The sequence below is a fragment of the Diprion similis genome, chromosome 8, assembly GCF_021155765.1.
Source record: "Diprion similis isolate iyDipSimi1 chromosome 8, iyDipSimi1.1, whole genome shotgun sequence".
Classification (NCBI taxonomy): domain Eukaryota; kingdom Metazoa; phylum Arthropoda; class Insecta; order Hymenoptera; family Diprionidae; genus Diprion; species Diprion similis.
The window spans coordinates 6,412,348-6,431,861 of record NC_060112.1 but is presented as its reverse complement, the minus strand read 5'-3'; the positions used below and the strand labels follow the sequence as shown (position 1 = coordinate 6,431,861).

Below are 19,514 nucleotides of genomic sequence, written 5' to 3'. Positions count from 1 at the left end.
CGTGGAAGAGGTTTTTCCGTAGGTACAACAGCAGCTCGGCGCAGCGCAGCACAGAGACAAAGCGTACATTTGAACAATGTGGCCGAACCCGAGTAGCTGCAGTACCGGAGACCATATCGAGCCATGGAGCCGGGGCACTCGGCCCGCCGGAGAGAATGAAAACTCGTAATTACCGCAGCTCGTGGACGCGTTCCGCATGTAAATACCCTCATTAGGTGGTAAAACTGTTCCTTGAAAATATGAAACATATATCTAGCCCGGCATAAAGTAGGATACGAGAGACGTGTGGCCGAGACGACACGCGTTTAGAAACTACGAGATGAACCTCGAGTCTCTCCTTTCACCAGGTGAAAATATCAGGCCAGTCATTCCTTTTGGTCCTTCGACTCAGGAACAGCTTCGACTTGGCCGGGTGAGAAACCCTCTTGGCTCGGAGGCCAGACACCATCCGGCTTTCCGTATCAGCGAGTAAACGAGCCGCTCGAACCATCGTGCAGTATTTCACGTCGAAATAAGAGCAGCTGCGCTTCCGCAGGTTTCAAAGCCCGTACCATTCTCATCGGCATCACGCCAGCCACCTTGGTGCTGGCTCAAGATCGTCGATTTTGAATTTGGCGCGCTTGCCTTGTCGCCATGACGCGCGGTTTTCCCTATCGCCTGTAACTCGATTCCCGATGTAATTGGCAGCCACTTAACCACCGACTAGTTATTCCGCTAGAATAATAAACCTGTTGTTGCTTCTGCGAAACCAATTTGCCGCGACGAGGCACCCTCTGCAACTTTGCGGCCGGTGATGGCTGCGTCGAGCAATCGGGTCCCCGAGTGCTTGGCATCCACTGTCGCCTCCTCGTCCTCCTCACACGATGCACAGAGAGCCGCGGTTTACTCATCTGCAATTAACGATCGTCTCTCTTCACTCTCTCCGTGGATAGACAGCCGCATCAAAGTCCCTGGTGCAGAGTATACAGACTCTTGCAGACTCCGGAGTGACGTCTTCTCTCTCTCTCTATCTCCGATGCCTCGCTGAGAGCGGCCTAATCGAGTTAACGGAATGCATCGCAAACGGTAGGCTTTCAGCCGACAGTGAAATCGACCGTCTGGAGATGGAGGAGTTCGCCCTTTGTCAAACAAGGACAAAGTCCATCCTGCACTTTGAGATGGAGCTGGATCTCCTCCATCACCATTTGATTCAAAGGCTACGGGTCAAAGTTCAGACTGACCGTTACATCGAATGTCCAAATTCCAAGTACTCGGAATCGCGAATGGTTGAAACTCCAAACGTTGCCAACCTTTTCATATGTAGGAAACAATTCACGGACTTTCGTCATTCGGTGTTTGGATCATTCGGAGTTTCGACCATTCAAGATTTTGACCATTCGGAGCTTCAGCCATTCGATGTAACGATTAGACCGAACTTGAACTTTGACCGGCATCATGATCCGATTGACGTTCAGCTCGATTTGAAACCTGACACGTGGGACTGTTTCCGGTGAATATTTTACACCAGCAACGCGCGTCAAGCACCGCTGCAGGGGAAAGTTCCAATGGCTTCTCAAACTCGATCAATAGCAGTGAAAATTTCTCCAGTAGTTGGGGAGCCCCATAATGAATACGCCCCGTTTGCAGCTTGCAGACCGGCCAAGTCTTCGCCGTACACTAATTGGAGCAACGACGCAAGTTCCAGAAGTTTTTCGGCCATTTTGGTGCTCGTCAAGGGTAGGTTCCGAATTCATGCCGCAGGGAAAACGTTCGTTGGCTCGCGTTATTGTTTACCTAATGTACCTAACCCTCGATCGCGCGGTTGTATTTTGACCAGGAATGGCGTTCGAGCAATAACATCCTGCTCGCTTGGTGAACGCCTATCGCCCCCCAACTACCAGATGATCCTGTCAGCGATGAACGTTTCTGCACTCGACGTAATGTTTTGGACATGTGTTTTCCCCCCCAGCGCTGCGACTATAAACACACACAATTGCGAGTCCAGCCTGCAGCCGTTTCGGCATTTCGGTCGGTCGTTCGATTTTCGAATAAATCATTGACTTAACGATCGCTGTTCCGCGTCAATACCAGTTTCCGACTTCGTTCTACGCTCCGGGTTTGACCTGCAACCTTTTTGTTTGAATGAAAAAAACTGCGCTTTCGATGTCACTGGGTTCGTTTCCTCAGGTACGAATGTACAGATATACAGAAAGGATCCTTAGAGGATTGAATTTCCCCCTGACCTCGTCGACACGTTTTCTGTGCACGCTGGTATTTTTCTATATCCTGAAAACTGCACCTGCTCCCCCAATTTTCAAAACTAATATTACCGTCAGCGTTGATCTTCCTTTTGCGATAAAATTTGATTGTCCGGGCAGCTTCTGCCACAGTGTGCAGTAGAAAATTTCTACGAGATGCATTCCGGGTATCGTATACCGAAGCTCCGATTCTCGGAGGAAAATTGAATCCCGAAACTTGTGCATCTGTGAACCGAGCCTTGATCATGATCAACCGCGACGCAGTTCCGTAGCCCTGATCCTAACCTGCGTTTCTTAAGGTGGTTTGAATAACCGGATTTCACTTTCATTCAGCGAATTTGAAAGGGATGAAAATTCCGCGAACCGAGGGGCGTTGAATTGAATCGTTCTCTTCCCGCCAGGCAACGCGCTTTCGCGTTATGAAACCCCCAAAAAGAAACTGACACACCTTCCCGAAGGTTTTGATTTGTATGCATGGACATTGGAGGTAGTACCTCGAGGTAGAAAATATCCCAACAGTTTCGGTATTTCGTTCACCGTCGGTAAAAGACTGCTCGAAAAATACACGCTCCCTCATCTTCTCGCTGATGTGATATACAAAAAAGCGAAAATATCATTGGTTCAATTACAGGGGGATTTGGCCCGACTCTTTCGCGTTTGATTGCCTCTTTGTCTCTCCCTTTTTTCCCCCCGTTTGCGAGACCCTCGAACAGAGCTGCGCCGACAGATTATAAAATGCACAAATTGATTGAAATTCATTTTTCGAGCCCATTGTTGCTGCCCCGCTCAATGGGCGTATGTGTGGGTGCACTGTTCGCTGGGAATCAACGTGATTGAAAATTTCAACGCCGCTCGAGCGCCTCCGCATTATTATACCTGCCTGGCTGTTCCGAATAGCCTGCATCGACTCGGATCACCGTATCGAAACGCTTCCTACCACACACCTGCTCGGCTGCTACGAAATTCAATTCCCGTTGCTGATACACCCGGTACAATACCTACACTCCAATCTGTTAACGGCACACTGAACCAATTATTCAAATCCATTTAGGCCCAAGTCCTTTCACACTTCTCTTATTTCTCCACGTTCAAAAAAATAATCGTCACTTGTACCATCGTCTCGTACTCACCAGTTGACACCCTTAACTGGAAACTGTCTGCACGGTCTATGCGGGTTGATTTACGCTCTGTGCATGGTCGATTGAAATGGACATCGACGGTCCAGATCGCTTTGAGGATTCGGAACGACGCGACGGGTCTAAGCAAGGGGACAAGGATTCGGGCTTCTTTCTGAGCCGAGATCCATCTCCGGCCGGTCACTTCCCCGGGGCGTTTCATTCTCCGGGAAAAATCCGCAAACCCCTTTCCGGTTTCGCTTTCTCATTTCGGAACACAAACAGAGTGATGGATCCGTTGAAATCTTCCTGCGACTATAAAATTCCGTTTTAACTCCAGCGTCTGTTTAAAATTCAGACATTTCAAAGCTTCGTGATTAAAACGAACCCGAGTCAATTATACTGCCGGTCAAATGACTTGAATCAATTCAGGGTATAAGAAAGAAGCGGAGGAGCAGAAGTTCTCGAAATTAACCGTGAACTTGAAAAAACTTGGAGGGTAGGTATAATTATCCACAGCGATAACAACCGTCCCTCAAAGTTTCTCAAGTCTCGACTCGCCGGCTTCTTCTTCACGCTTCAGGAGCACGTCAATTCTGATTTCGCAGGTTGGTTGGCCAGTCCCTGAAGTGTGCATCGAGCCAGATTCAGCAGGTCCAACAAGTTGAAGATAGAAGATCCAAATCAGGGTAGAAAGAAGCGAAGGGGTAAGGATGAATAATGCAGGACTACGAGGGATGGGACGAGAGCGACTAATTGCACCCTCGGCAGTTCAAGAGAGCGAAAATTGTGTAACGATATCTGCCAGCTCTCATCCTTGGCTAGAGCAAAGTCCCTGCAGGGAATGTTCGGCGAGTGCCTCTCTCATTCCGGGAGACGGATCAGTGCTCGAGGCTGACGGTGATTCCGGTCTTCTTTTCGAGGAGCATCGCGCCGCTGAACCGAGAGCCGATTTACCCTTTCTCCAACTCTTTTCGGACTGGTTTTCGCTGGCTGCTGTCTTTCTCCGCCGGCCATGTTCCATCGTGAACCCCGCGCTTTTCAATATTTGTCTTTAATCACACAACAACAGCAGCAGCAACAGCAGCACCGGTTTTCATGACCCATGTAGATTACGAACCGCTGTCTGACCAACAAGTTTACTCTGTTTACCGAGTAAACTGCCGCTGCATCCCGTATCTGCTCACCGCACGATAACGCTCATAGCTGCTCATCGTCTGATTTATCGTTGGCTTTGAGTTGTTTCATAGAGCGACTGCATCCCGGTTCTGGAATTTAAGAAGCTATCCGGTCCTCTAGAGCCAACCTTTAGGGATGAATGGGCCGTAATATTTGAAGAAAAGGCTAGAAGAAAGAATAACGTTAAAAAATATCAACGACTTGAGAAATTTTTTTTATCACCGTAACGTTTGAAGTGATTAAACCCCGAGGGGGAAGTAAATCGAGATTTTAGTGACACGATAATTTTTTGAATTGAATTAAATCAAGTTAATTCATGTAATTCAACTTAATTAGTTTCATTCAATTCAATTTTTTTTCCTGTCTAAAAAGATAATTCTGCCACGAATCGAAACTAATTCAAATCAATTTGACTTAATTTTTCATAATTCAGTTATTTCTCAGTTTAGTCCCATTCATTCAATTATTTAGCATTGATTCAATTGATTCTCATTAATTCGGGTAAGTCATAATTAACTGACAAACCTATTGATACATCAATTCAGTGATTTATTTCTGCCACGTAAAATCCTGACGTTTTTAATCCGATTCTAACGGGCTTCGAATCATTTTGCTCACTGGCCAGATACCTAAAAATTGTTCAAAGAATCATCAGGAACTCTAACATCGCAATATAATTTATTTATATTACACAGCGGCGACGTCATTGCATTTCTGTTAACGGTCAACGTTACAGACAACAATGCCAAAGATTTTGTACACGGTTTGTTATTTCTCTTTCTCAAACCAAAGAGCATTTCATATCAGGACCTACATTATTCATAAAAAAAAAAATCACTTCATTCTGTTTGATTTCAAGGATCGTAAAGCGATAGCGAGTGTGCGCGTTAATTTTTCCGGAAAGGTTTTGCAACGGCAGGTGATGAGTTTCTCCCATGTTTCGATTCTGTCCACTCCCTTGCCCACGCCGGAAGAGCATAAAGTAAGCAAAGTACAAACCCTCAATAAGAAAAGTCAGTTTCCATCAAGGAGGCTTACGACATAAACTCAACTCAGGGAACAACGCGCCATGCACATTCAGCGACCACAGAGTCAAGCTCTGGTGTTTTACAACTGATTAGGATTTTAATTGAACATTGTCCCTGGAGGTGAGAGTTGCCCGTGTGCTGCCTACACGGGGATGGAAATCTGAAAGGTTTTCGTGATAAAACACAGGAGTCGCGGCTTTGTGCTCTGATTACTTCTCAGTGTTGAAACAGTTGTTATTATCACTGTGCACGAATGGTATCGCGAATCGGTCCGGACCCTTTTCTACTTCCTCTTTATACTGCGAATCCCGACTTCGTTTTCCACCTCGCGGTGTCTGGAGCAATCCGCCGGGACCTTTACGAGGAACATTTATGTCGCTGGCGCATTCAGGCCAATTCTTATTTTGCTTTATTTATTTCTCCAAGAGAAGAGGAGTGTGCCGTGAAAAGAAAAAGGAAAACATCAAGACTTCATTCGCTCTTGCAGCACAAAATAAGTAAGACTTTGTTGGATTCTTTAATACGTTAGAAGGAAATCGATGCTATTCGACGCCTTTGTTCTGACCCTCTTCGTTTCTCCCTCAAAGAAAGGTCGAGATTATCACTCGCTATTTCGGAAGGTTGGTTACCTTTCGAGTCGAACGGACAATGAAATACTTGGAGAAAATTCTTTTGATTTCATTGATCAAGATTTGAAAATATCGTTATCATATCTTTGAAATCCATGGACGAAAATCGGGTAAAATTTCGTTCAACTCTTTGGAAATCGAATGAAAATTCTATTTTCCATAATTCTAAGATCTTTTTAAACGATGTGGAATCTTTGTAATCGGATTCCAAAATTTTTTAAATCTAACGCAAATCCTTTTTCATGCTTCCGACGTCTTACAAAGTTACGTGAAATCGTTGAAACCCGGTGAAAGCATTGAAAAACAGCGTAATGATATTTTTTCGAGATGAAATGAGAGTCGTTTTTTATACTTTCAAAATCCATTCTAACAAAATGAAATTCATTCCTCATTCCTGTTTATCGAAACCTTCTGATTTCCCGTGAAAAATAATTAACAGACGAATCCCTTGATATAAATAATTGGACAATGAAACCGGATGAGGGGGGAATAAAAAGTGCATCTAGGGAAGAAAGACGGAAACTGAATTGCGAAAAAAGGTAAAAGACACACTTCAGCTTCTGCGTCTTTATTATACTTCTCGGATTCGAAGACGACAGTACGACGACATCGTGACAGGTTAATTGGTGTAGGTTTGACAGAAAAGGGGCTTATATAGCACCGGGTGCCAAACTGCTGCAGGAGACGAGGATTTATCAGGGTACGTTTTGACCCCACTGAAACGAACATCCGGTCATCCAGTAGTTTCCGGCTCATGTAGTTGTCTCTTTCTTTTGAACAGCGCGGAGCAGAGCATCGAGGAATGGTTTTTTGAAAGGAGTTCTGGTCGCTGAACGGCAATAAAATACTTTGTACGATTGATTCAGCATTTTTTGCGCCGTCTCTGTTGACCAGTTTATTTTTTTCGCTGTTTTTTTTTCCTCCTCTTCTTCTTAGTATGCGCATACATTTGACACAACATGTGATATTGACGTTACGTCTCTTCACCCGGTTGCAGATGCGACCGATCAGAAACTGCTTCTGCTCGATTGGTTTTCTATTCCAACGCCATTCGGTGTTCAAAATCTAAAACAATACAGCGGCTTGTCCCCGTGATTTATGCCTCACGGTTATACCGAGCTGTACAATTCCCAACATCCGGTCCATCGCGTCGGTTGAAACATTATACCAGTCAAAATGTAGAGCAGACGATTACGGAAAATACATGCCTGACACGAGTCGAGCTTTTTAAGGGGGTTCGAATCACATTTTTTTAGTCATTTCGATATGAGATAGTCGTAAATCACGTATTAGAGACATTATTATATTCGCAAACAGCGATTGTCTCTTTTAAAAGTGCAAAAATACAAAATACTAGAATTAGAAAAAACGCTTGGACATCGATGTTTCGTTTCACACCATTTCAAAATTGTCAGGAATATACGAGTATTAAGACAAGTTTTATTCGACGTAGACTAATCTTGTTCAGAATACTATTCGTTACGAAGTTACTGAAAGGAATTTTAATTTTTAGTAGGTTGTTGATCCAATGTTACCATTTTTCAAGATAATTGATATCGTTCCAAAGTTGCAAAATTTAATATCTAAGAATACCAATTTGGTAAAAAAGATAGATGTTTCGATAAATCTCGTGTATTTCGGAAAAGCCTGCTTAGCACTTCGCGAGTAACAAAAATAATAATTTGGCGATAAACACCAACTAAACGCCTTTTTTTCTTTTACTAAAACGAATAAAAAAAATCGAGTTCCGGGTATCCTTAAGCTTCCTTCAATCGAGCTTGACTTTCATAGTCTTCTCGCGATATATTTTCGGCGGCTGTGCTCGATCCCAGGACCGTAGCTTCCCCCCCCTCCCCCCCCCCACCCCGCGCCCCTAAACAGGATCGACGCTTTCTATTACACAACTCAAGAGTTCGTGCAGTCTTGCGGAGGATTGATCGAAGCCGAGGCGAGAACTAATCCGAGCTTGCACTGTGAGGGGATTGCTAAGGGGCGAATATCCTGAGTGTATAATTCTCGCCCCGTTTTGCCCCGCAGACTTCCGGAAGTCCGTATGGCTGCGAGGGGTCGAAGATGCGTCTTCCTTCCGTCGGTCCCGGGGCGCCTCGGCGTCTGGGAACGCCTCTTAACCGCAAGAAGGCGCCTCTCGGAACCACCAAATTGCAATTCTGAACTCGCGTTATTTATTCAACCTATTCACCCCGCGACCCGCACTTCTATACACACACAAACACAATACGCACCAATCCTGTCTCTCCTCTGGCGCGTCCATCATCGCTACATTTCGAATTGAATCACAGTGTCTTTGTTTTCTTTTTATTTTTTTTCTCTTTTTTTTTTTTTTTAAAGTATATTCAAATTCCATCAAATTTTTCAAATTTAATCAAAAATTTTTTACTTCTATTAAAAATAATAACAATCGTTTCACCTCGTTTTTTTTTTTTTTTAAACCTTCACGTCACACCGGGGTCGCTGGAAACCCCGCTTCAAAAGCCATTGCGTATAAACGGAGATATCGAATCAAATAACTTGAAAAAATTTTGGGATACCCTTTAGGTGTTAAATTTCAAGGAAAATTAGTTATTTTATTAACGTAATGAATTTTTAATATGAAAAAAAAAGGGAAAATGGATTATTTTAGAGAAAGTAACTCTCAAGACATAGATATTATAGAAAAATAAAAAAAAAACATGGAAATACTGCGTGACGAGGAAAAGGTATTTACTTCAGTTAGTGATGTTGAATTGTTTTGGAAAAAGAATGAATAAACGATTTTTACGATATTTTATTATTTATTTTGAATCAAAATCAGATTATTTTTTATGTTTATTATATCGAATTTGTGACCCCGGTATGAATCGTAAGGGTTAACTATATAAATAAATGGTTTTTCCTTTTATTCTATCCCATTGAAATATTTCACTCGAATAAAATGAATATAGAGAAAAAAAAATTTCTTTCAAATCAGCCAAATTCCTTCAAAAACTTCTTTATTTTAAGAAAAAAAGACGAGTTCTTCACGTTTCGTAAAATCGAAGTAAACTTTGACCAGTTCAAACACGTTTTTTGCCTCGGAGTGAACGAAAATTTTTTCACAGGATTAACCCTTTTCCCTGAAAGGGTTCTCTTCCGTTTCATATCTCTCGCTTTGCCCTTTGTGTAACATGAGACTCTCATTAATTCCTCGCTGTTTCGTTTCATAATTCCTATAATTGTATCATATATTTTCATTGTTATTATTAATTTTATTTTTATATGATAATATGTATTCACAATAAATTATTCATGCCACAGACGTGAAAAGGCATCAGTCTTGCTTAAGTTGATTCATTGCCGTCTGATTTATATTATGAATAGGACAAGTATTTAAATTTACTTTGAATAAACAACTAAGGCTTCATTCAGCAGCACATTTCACGTGCGGTTTTAAACACCTCGAATATATACGTGCTTCGTAATTCTTTCATCGATCCCAACGATCTCACAATACCTAACAGTTCGAGTTCATATTTCATTAAACGTCACGGTTCGGATTTTCGTTTACGGGGAGAGAATTGTCAATTGCGATATGCATAGTGAGAATAATAATTTGCAGAAAAACCATTTATTATACACCGCATGCGATAAAAGGTCAAATACAATTTTTTTTTTTATTCTCTTTATGTCGGCTAATTGTTTTGTTTTTTCTTTTTATTTGTTTATTTCTACCAATTTACAAATATACCGTTTGTAAAAAGAGAAACAAAAAAAAAAAAAAAAAAAAAAAAAAACCTAGAACGTTGGCAAATCGTGGAATATTACATTTCGAAGAAACGATGATATTTTCCAAGGACAGTGGAAACAAGAAAAAAAAAAAAAAAAAAATGATTGAAGATGAAACAAAAACGTATAATTGAACGGGAGTAAAAAAAGAGGCTGCGATTGGATTAATTGGCAATTAACGATCTGCACTTGGGCGGTAAATCTTAAAACAAGAAGAAACGGGATGAAAAGAATATGCGACTGAGGTAGGGATGAAAGAATGAAGGGGAAAGAATAATTGAAAACAAAATTAAACAAAGCGATTGTAATATTGTGTGTGTGGGTACTTCCACATAAAAATAAATTATATATTATACGCAATACATATACGGAAAAGTGATTAGGAAACACGTTTAATCTTGACTCGTTTCATCGTATTCCGTATGATGAATAAGGCGAATAAATGAAATCGTCAGAAAGGCATGCTGAATATACATATATACATATATATGTATGTCGAGTCCAATTAAGCTGGGCTTATTTAAACCAGGGAGCCGCGGAATCAGTTAAAACGTTATAATATTCGTGCCAGAGGAATCGGATTATTCAATTGAATTTTAATCGAGAAATCTTCTTTTAAGATATTGATACTTGATATTGATAAGTAAGAGAATCATCGTTTCATCGTTGTTGTTATTATTATTATTATTATTATTATTATTATCATTACAGTTAAGTTTATTTTTCATACTCATTGTTCATAAAATACTAATTATCAATTTTTGAAACGTTACCAATTTTAACTTACGTTCGTATGATGCATACTGATCGATTGAATAATATATTATACAAAATTAATTTGTTTAAGAAATTCGATTTGTAGTTTTAGACAGAATAACAGATTAATTAAATTCTAAACAAAAAACGTTTTTTTTTTTTTTGCAAATCCACTCTTTTTTATTCGCGATTCGTAAATTCGCAGGAACAAACCTGCGGTGTTTTTTTTTTTCCCCTCCATATCTAATTTCTAAAAACCTTCAATTTTTTCGATTTTCATGAAATTGGCTCGAATTTCGCGTTGGAAAAATTATTTCCAGATTCATTGATTTCACTTTTTTTAGTCTTCCATTCGCTTGAAAGAAAAAGCAGCAGCTCGTTTCAACATTAAATTCGTGCCGAGGGAATTCACTTGGCGTCAAAAAATGGTCCCTCAGTTGGATTAAAATTGAAAAAACTGAATTGGATTCGGTGGTTTTCCATTTACGGAATACGGATGGGCGCAGATTTGCCTGTAAGTAAAAAGACGGCAAAGTCAAACGACGTCATTTGGAAAAGTAAAAAGCTTGCCACGAATTTTCAACACTGAAATCCAAGGAAAATTTGAATCGCGAATCGAAACGCTACTTTTCAAGGCGAAAATAAATAAGTTTAACATCGCTCTCGATAAATCTATTTATTCACCCTGAACTTATATGGTTGCAATTCGGTACACCGAGCAATCTTCATTCATTCCCAAAGGAAATAAAATAGGGAAAGATCTGAGAAAATACGCGGACAGATTTAAAGTTAAGAAGGGAAAAAACAATGTAACCGCGTGATCAGTTTCTGAATCCAATTCTTGCTCGATTTTTAATATAAGTGACTCGCGTGATATTGAAATTTATTTTTATTGAAGGTATCCTTAAATTCAGCTGTCCAATTAGATGAAAAGATTTTCGAAATTAATTAAGTGATCAGGAAAAAAAGTTGGGATCAAAATTGAAGCTCGTTTTTCCAAATTCTTAGTCAATAATTAACGTTGACAAAATTCAAATTTTTTTGAAGAGGCGGGGGGGGGGGGGGGGGGTTGAATATTTTAAAAGTGCGAGAAACGATTTTCTTCCTGCAGAAATCTTGGATTTCGATCTAACCTGTATTTATATTCGAATTCCGATATGATTGAACAGCGTTTTACTGGAATCATCTTTCGGACTTTCTTTCCTTTTCATACTCATATCGGAAGAAACAATGATAACTTATTACATCCATCAACGATAAATTCCTCCCAGTCATGCGAATCGAGTGATATTTTCTTTTCTTTCGTAATAATAAGTTTTCGCTGATACGGGAAGAGAAAGAAAGGAAGAATATTATTTTTTCGCTTACTTTTCGAGTAAACTTTGTTTAGCTGCCATATAGCCATAGAGGCAGCTTTGTAAATTACAACTAACTAACGATAAAATACTTCATGTTAAAAATGTTACAGTATCTGTAAAAATTACAATGCAGAATAGTGCGTGTATCAAATTTTATAAAAACCATATGAACAGTTTCGAAGTAATAACGTGAAAATTCTTGAAAAACGTTGGTTCAAGAAAAATCAGTTCAGTTTATTCAAATTTCAAAGCTTTGACTAAAAATAAAACTAGTGTCTCCACAGTCGTTTATTACTTGCGTCAATTTCATCTGTCAAGCTCATTATAAAATCCTAGTAAAAATTTTATCCTTACAAAAACGGTATAAACACTATTGAAGTTACAAAAAAAAAAAAAAAAAAAAAAATTAGTACAACTAACTGTTCACTGTCACAACAGCTGGCAATGCTGTAAAGTTATATGATACAATTAAGACCTTCACATAAATTTATTCTTAGTATTCAGTATCAGATAGTTACAAAAAAATGTCCTAATCTATTTTTATCTTGTACCAATTTTTCATGAATGACATGCATAAAGAAAGTGAAAAAAAATTCAGCAACAAATTAGCTAATGAAGTACGAATAATCATTCGTTGACAGTTTCTTTAATAATTACGACCACGGAAATAATAATAATAACTTATTAAATAAAATTATGTTTGTGTAAACTTAGGGGAGTAAAGATATCTGAATCGTCTATCATTTCGATAAAATCATCGATCGATCATCATAAATTTGGTGGATGAAGGTGAACGCTTGGGGGTATGAATCGGAAGTTTTTTTTTTTTTTTTTTTTTTTTTGTAGTAAAAGGTCGAGGGGCGAGTTTTTGTTTTCGTCGACTAACTAGCGAGAAAAGCGGGGGGAGCGGAGCAAAGATTTAAAAGAGGAAGTTGGCCGGGGTTTGCAGGGGCGAGTTCAAAGAGCATGCCACAGGTGCTTCGGAGGGCGATAATTAACGCGCCCCTATTGATAGGAGATAAGTGAGAGGGTTTCGTCGGATTAGCCGGCGAGTGTGTGCAGTGAGTGAGTGAGCGAGTGAGTAAGTGAGTGAGTGAGTGAGTGCGGGAAGAAGACGATTCTGCGGTGGCGCTTGCGCGGAATTTCTACGCGCCCCCGGAAAGCCGAGGAGGCGCCGCGTTTTCCCCGTTTAGATACCGACGCCCGCGTCGCGACGCCGGCCCCTCAGTCGGGATGCCGAGCGCGCAGTATCTCGTCGTTCACTTCCGGCGCTATGCTCGGTCATAAATGTCCTTACACTGCGGCCACCTGCGACCAAAAAATCGCGGGCAAACGTGGACGCGATTTTTCATTACGAGTTGTGATTGTCGTGCTCGTTACAGGATCCTCCTTCGCCCAAAGCTCGTCTTCCCTGTCCCCCGGTGAGTGGATTGCGATTTTGAAAAAAAACACCTTTTTCTCAAACGGAGTCATTAAATCGAGGCGAAACTTCATCGCAGCGAAAATAACCGGGATAATCGTGAATGGTGTTCAAAGTTTCACTGATTTTGAGCTTGTTCTATCTAAGTTTTTAAGGGTTGTATCAAATTTCCTTTTCAACAAGACATGGAAAACTCGTGTGAATCCCAAATTTGTTTTACTCATAGTGAGGTTATTGTCAGAAGCTTGACGCGATTTGAATGAAATATATTTTTGAAAAATATCCTGAAAAACTTTCGTGACTTTCAAATTTGTTTTTATTAATCGCGAACTTATTGTCAGTTCGCGAGCTTGACGTGATTTGTATCAAATTTGTTTTTGAACAAAAACAAGGGACGTGGCAAGCCTGTGCTGTTATAAAATTTTTCAAAATTACTGCGAGCTTGTTGTATGTTTTTGAGCTTGAAGCGATTTGTAATGTTTGTTGAAAAAAAAAAACGCGGCTTAATTGTGCGGATTTCAAATTTTTTATACCATTCGTGAATTTGTTGTAACTTTCGTTATTGTTGTTGTGGAAAAAAAACTATGCAAAGTCTTGGACGGTTTTCGAATTTTCTTATCACCAATCGCGTGTTTATTGTAAAATTTCGAGCTCGAACGGAATTGTTAAAAATTTGTTTTTGAAAAAAAAGAACCCGTGGTCTTTTAATTTCTTACCAATCAGTCGCAAAGTATTTACATAGGTTCAAGAGTTTAAGAATTCTAAAATTATGTTTTTGTCCATTTCTTGTACACAAAAACCCGCAAGGAATCAAAAGTGGGATTAACAGTTTACAAGTATTAAGTAAATAATCGTTAATTTTTTTCCGTATCTGAGTTTCATCGAGCTTCTCAATAAACGGGGATAAAATGATGAAGTGGATAAATCGTTCAAATCATTCGCGATTTACACTCTGTGCAAAAGGCTCCGAATCGTTGTTTTTTGTTGTAGAAATTTTTTAAAGAATAAAAATTACATCCAACACACGTTTCAATGTCAGCTTGATGTAATCAATGATATGATAAATATCATTTATAATTTGTCGTCGATAACGTTAATACATTAGCAAGTTCGAAGTCATACCGAAACGTGTCGAAATTGGTGACGAGAAGAAATGGATAAACAAGATAAACTTTCTTATGTACAATATTACTTAGGTACTTTGTTTTTAAACAGTGAGAGATTTTGCACTTTGCACTTTTATTTGCACTTTGGTGTACATATAAGCCAGAAAAAACGCTATTTAGAATTTTTAAACCATGCGTGTAGTTGAAATTCTGCAAAAACGGTATTCAACTTAAAATGAAATAGAAAAAAAAAAATCTCTCACAATATTCAAACAATTGTACAATAACATAACAAGTTGAACGAGTATGTTCAACATGCCACTTGTGACCTTAATAATTGCATGCGATTTACTTTTCTACGCATCGTTAGCACTGCAGTTGTTATACAAATAAAAATAATTCACCTGTAACGAATGAAGACAGTTTTGCGGTGTGATTTTTCTCCTTTTATCAGGCTGCGCTTATTTCTATACTGGATTTTTCCTGTTTTAAACCCACCTTCGGTCTCTGCGCATAAGCAATTAATCGCGACTATATATATACATATGGTAGTACATATTCCATACATATATAATAATATATATATATATATGTGTACTGGAGTAAACGCTGTTTGATTTAGAAGTGGAATTCAACTCTTCAACTGATTCTCTCTTGCTCTGTCTTCGTCTCTCGTTCTTTTCAATAATTAACCAACCATACTTCCTATAACTTTTTTTTAACAAACATCATTGCATTTGACTCACTTATTCAGAGTCACTTACTATTATTTCTAACATTATTTTACCATTTATTTCTATATACTTTTGAAATAGTTCTGTGCAGCTCTCTAATAAAGTATTTTTATGTATATACATAACTCACTATAACTTATTTATTATATTGTGCTATTTCAATGCTCGTTCTTTTTCTTGGTTTCTACATATCTGCCATTGTTATACTGCCAGCTTGCCCTTTGGCCTATTTCTGGGCCACGGCATGATAAATAACCATCTAATCTAATCTAACCTCTTTATCTTTTTCCTTCTCATTCTCTCACTCTCTCTCTTTTTCTCTCTCTCTCTGAGTTTATACTCAACGCTACGGTAAAATAAATTATCGAGGAAAGTAGTGGATTCGATTAGTTGGTCGTAAATTCCGTTCGACGATTGAAGAAAAGTTTGAAAAATTCGGAGGCAAATAACCGGCCAAAAGTTAGAAGAAAACGTAAAGAAGAAATAATTAAACAATTTCGTTTAATGTTTGATCCAGGGTTGTAAAATTTTTCATCAAATAATAATAAATTGACCATTAAATTTAATTTTTGAATGAAAATTTTTTTCATTAAAAAATAAAAATTAATGATTAGTGGAAATGCCAATGCGTTAAGAAATTTAATCCCATCTTTACAAACCTGGTTTGATCGTTATTTTGCACATTTTTCGCAAAAATCTACAATTTGATTTGCGTTTTGTCCGCAATAATTACTCACCTGGTATTTCGCGCGGAGTTTCAGAAATTTCGAAACTGTGAAAATAATAAAAATTCCTCAAGTCGATCAGAGCCGATTTGGCCAAATAAATAGAACACAAATTTTCAGGCATTTGCTCAAAACCCGTGTGTACCAATTAAACGCTAATTCATTATCAACTCGAGTGGCGTGTTATTCCTCCCAATTTTATTACCGTTGCCTGTTAAAGAGAGAAATTTGATATTCATGTTTTCCCGTCTCGTACATACAAAATACAGAAAAACAATCCTCGTTGATTGACATCCAATTTTCATTTTATGTGTGATTGAAAATTCACGGAATTAGGAAGAGAGAAAAAGTATTATAAATTTTTCTCCTCAATTAATTATATATTTTTTTATACAATGCAGAATATACATTCATCCTGAAGCTAATTTTGTTTAAAAAAAAGTAACGGAATAATTGAATGGTATTATTGTAGAAAAAGAAAAAAGAGAAAAACAAAAATAAGAATTCTAAAAAATTAATCCTCGATATATAACGATTCCTTAGATTTTTCTGAAATGAATGTTTTTTTTTAGTCTCCTTCGTTCAAAAACGTGTGTATAGATAAAGAAAATCACGAATTGCTCTTCAGCGTATCGAATAAAGGACTGCGGATGGGCAACTTTTCGTTTGAGATAAGTGGGCCAAAAACAAAAGTTGAGTTAAGGTTGACGAGTAGGAGCGAACCGCGATTGAAACGTTTTACGGGTAATCGGCTTATCGTCAGTCGGACGCGAGGGTTTAGGCTGGAAACGCAAGTAGGCTTTTGATTTTAGCTTTGCGTTTTCATTTCGCCCTTTACAATATTGATTCCTGCTCTGCTTGGTATTTTCGAAATCTCGTTAATTAACGTAACATCATCATCTTAACGTCGATAAATATCCGGTACAAATATCCTGTATAATAATACAGCAAAGAAGAGGAAAAAAAGGAGAAGAAAAATTAGTGTAAGGTAGAAAAAAAATACCGCTCTGATTAAATTACGGGCTCGTTTTAGCCTCCGTAAAACAAAAAACCTCTCGAATATCAAAATTTATGCGAGTTTCACGTACATTTAAACACACCCATGCACACACATATTTGATGTACATACAAGATATTTACGAAGATCTTGAGGAGCGAAGCTGCGCACTTAGAGAAATGAAAATTTCAGTCGAACACAATAATGTTCTCTGTATATGTATACATGCAATATATACATACACATATATAGGTATGTGCATATAAAACACACAGCTCGAACACAAATCTTACAGGTCGGATTTTCTCTTTCCTCATCTCATCCCTTCTCGTTTCACTTCGTGGTTATTTTTTTTTCTGTCTTTGTTCCTTGTTTTTTGGATGTCATAGTGACAGCTGGTTACATATATTCGATCTAGAAGGAATTGATTAAGGGCTTGACTTTATTTTTGTATTATTATTTTCGAAATTGAGAAAATACGTGGCAGCGAAGTTTAATTTGAGTTGACGAATTTCGGTTTTCGCAATTAAAAATCTTGCCTCGGTTTGATTCGTGCTTCATTTATTCTCACTATATTAACGAAGTTTTTGATATTAAAATCTCGAAAGAAATGTATTATTTAGGATAAAATTTGATTTCCTAGATTATTGATGATCTATAAAATATTGTATATAATTATTTGAAAATCGTTTAGTTGACAGAAAATCATTTTTCTATCAACGATGTAATTGTGATTAAACTTTTAATCAAAATTGACATATGAGTACATAGTAAATGAGAATCATGTAAACAAATGGTAAAAGTTTTATCATAGTAACTGAAACACAGCGGCGTTCGATCGAACGGTTTTTTGTTCCGCCCCAAGTTCGTCTTCCGTTCCGTTTTTAGTTCGTCTTTTTTCCCCCTCCGAGTCCCCAGGAACACTTGAATTAACGCCGTAAACCGTCTGGGTAAAATGGGGAAGAATTAGGGCGAAAAGAAAAAGTAGAAGAAGAATAAGAAGGAGAAGGAGAAGCGCGGCGTGACGAGGAAGAGCTAAAAAAGGGGCGAAAAGAGGGCCGCAAAATAAAGCGGAGCTTTCGGGGAACGGGGGGCGATTAATAACGCTAATTGCACCCCTCGCCGCCTGTGCACAGACTTTTATTATCCAGTTTTCTGCGCGAGAAAAGACGTGGCTGCACGCGCGGTATGCATCGCGTTTTATACACCGTGTTTGTTGTAATTCGTAGACGCGTAAGGGAGTTTTTTTTTTTTTTTTTATTCTTTTCTTAATCATTGATTATTCACTTTTTCATTTCCTTCTAGACTGTACATCCTAGTTTTTAAATTTCAAACGCATTGTACTAGTCATATGCCCATATTTTTTCTAGAAATAGAAAAAAAGAGAGTCGAAAATAGATATTTGATGGTAATTAAATAGAAAAAAACTGTTACATGGCTTGGTTTTTACTGATTTTATGATAACTTTATGGTATTAGGTATTCGGATGCACCGTTTTTTCGTTATTTTTACCGTGATTTATTGATTTCAGGGGTTAAGCGACCAATTTTCGGATTTTTTTTTGTTAATCAAACTAATCGAAATTCTGTAAACGGACTTTCATTATACCAGCAGTGAACTGTAGAATTTTCGAATTCGATAATAAAATGGTGGCTGTACAATATTTTTTCGATAATGTCTTCTTTCGGAAAGGTAAACACTCGAACCAGTATATCCGGTAATTCTTGACTTAGAAGAAAAAAACAAATTTTCATAAATAATGCATGAGAACAGAGCTAGAAGTACGTAGAATCTTTTGTAAATATTAATTTTTGTGAAAACAGCGCGCTGTTGCAGGAAAAAGTTTCAAATTTAAAGAAGATCGTCCGAAAATTCTTTATAACAAAAGAACTACGCAATATATCGACAAAATCCCAGACACTTTTCTGGAAAATCTGGTTTTGAATGCACAGTTTAATTTTAAAGTCGATTGTTAGATATTTGTTCGAGCGATGAATTCGCCGATATTGAAAAACGTTAATGCATTCAAATTATATAGTTATAATTTTTACAATTTTTGGAACTTCGTCATTGGCTTTGGGCCAAAATATAATTCTTAAAAGATGCAACTATAATACAACGAAAAAAATCATGATCAAATGAAAACTCATCGCTTGAAAAAAAAAAAATGTTTCTACCTATATTTTCTAAATTATCCTATATAATAATCCTTTCTTTTTCTGTAATAAAATAACGTTCTTTTTTTTTCAAAAAGGACAGTTTTCAATAAGTTATTTTATCCGAACATTCTTTCGCCGAATACTTCTAATTCGCTACAAAAGTTTATCATCATCATCATTATTATTATTACTATTACTATTATTATTATTATTATTATTATTATTATTATTATTATTATTATTATTATTATTACATTGCTTACACCTCCGCACGCATGCCTGAAGAAGAAGGGATCAAGTCGAAAAATT

At 38.1% G+C, this 19,514-nt stretch overlaps 1 protein-coding gene across 1 annotated transcript in view; it reads left to right on the top strand.

Annotated features, from left to right (window-relative positions):
- The first annotated feature begins 13,261 nt into the window (after positions 1-13,261).
- Positions 13,262-19,514, top strand: part of LOC124409390 (neurotrimin-like) — a 98,788-nt gene continuing 92,535 nt past the window's right edge. Inside the window, exon 1 of the mRNA XM_046886975.1 lies at positions 13,262-13,485. Within this exon, the coding sequence (XP_046742931.1) occupies positions 13,338-13,485 (148 nt within the window). The 5' untranslated portion in view covers positions 13,262-13,337. The remainder of the gene's footprint in view (positions 13,486-19,514) is intronic.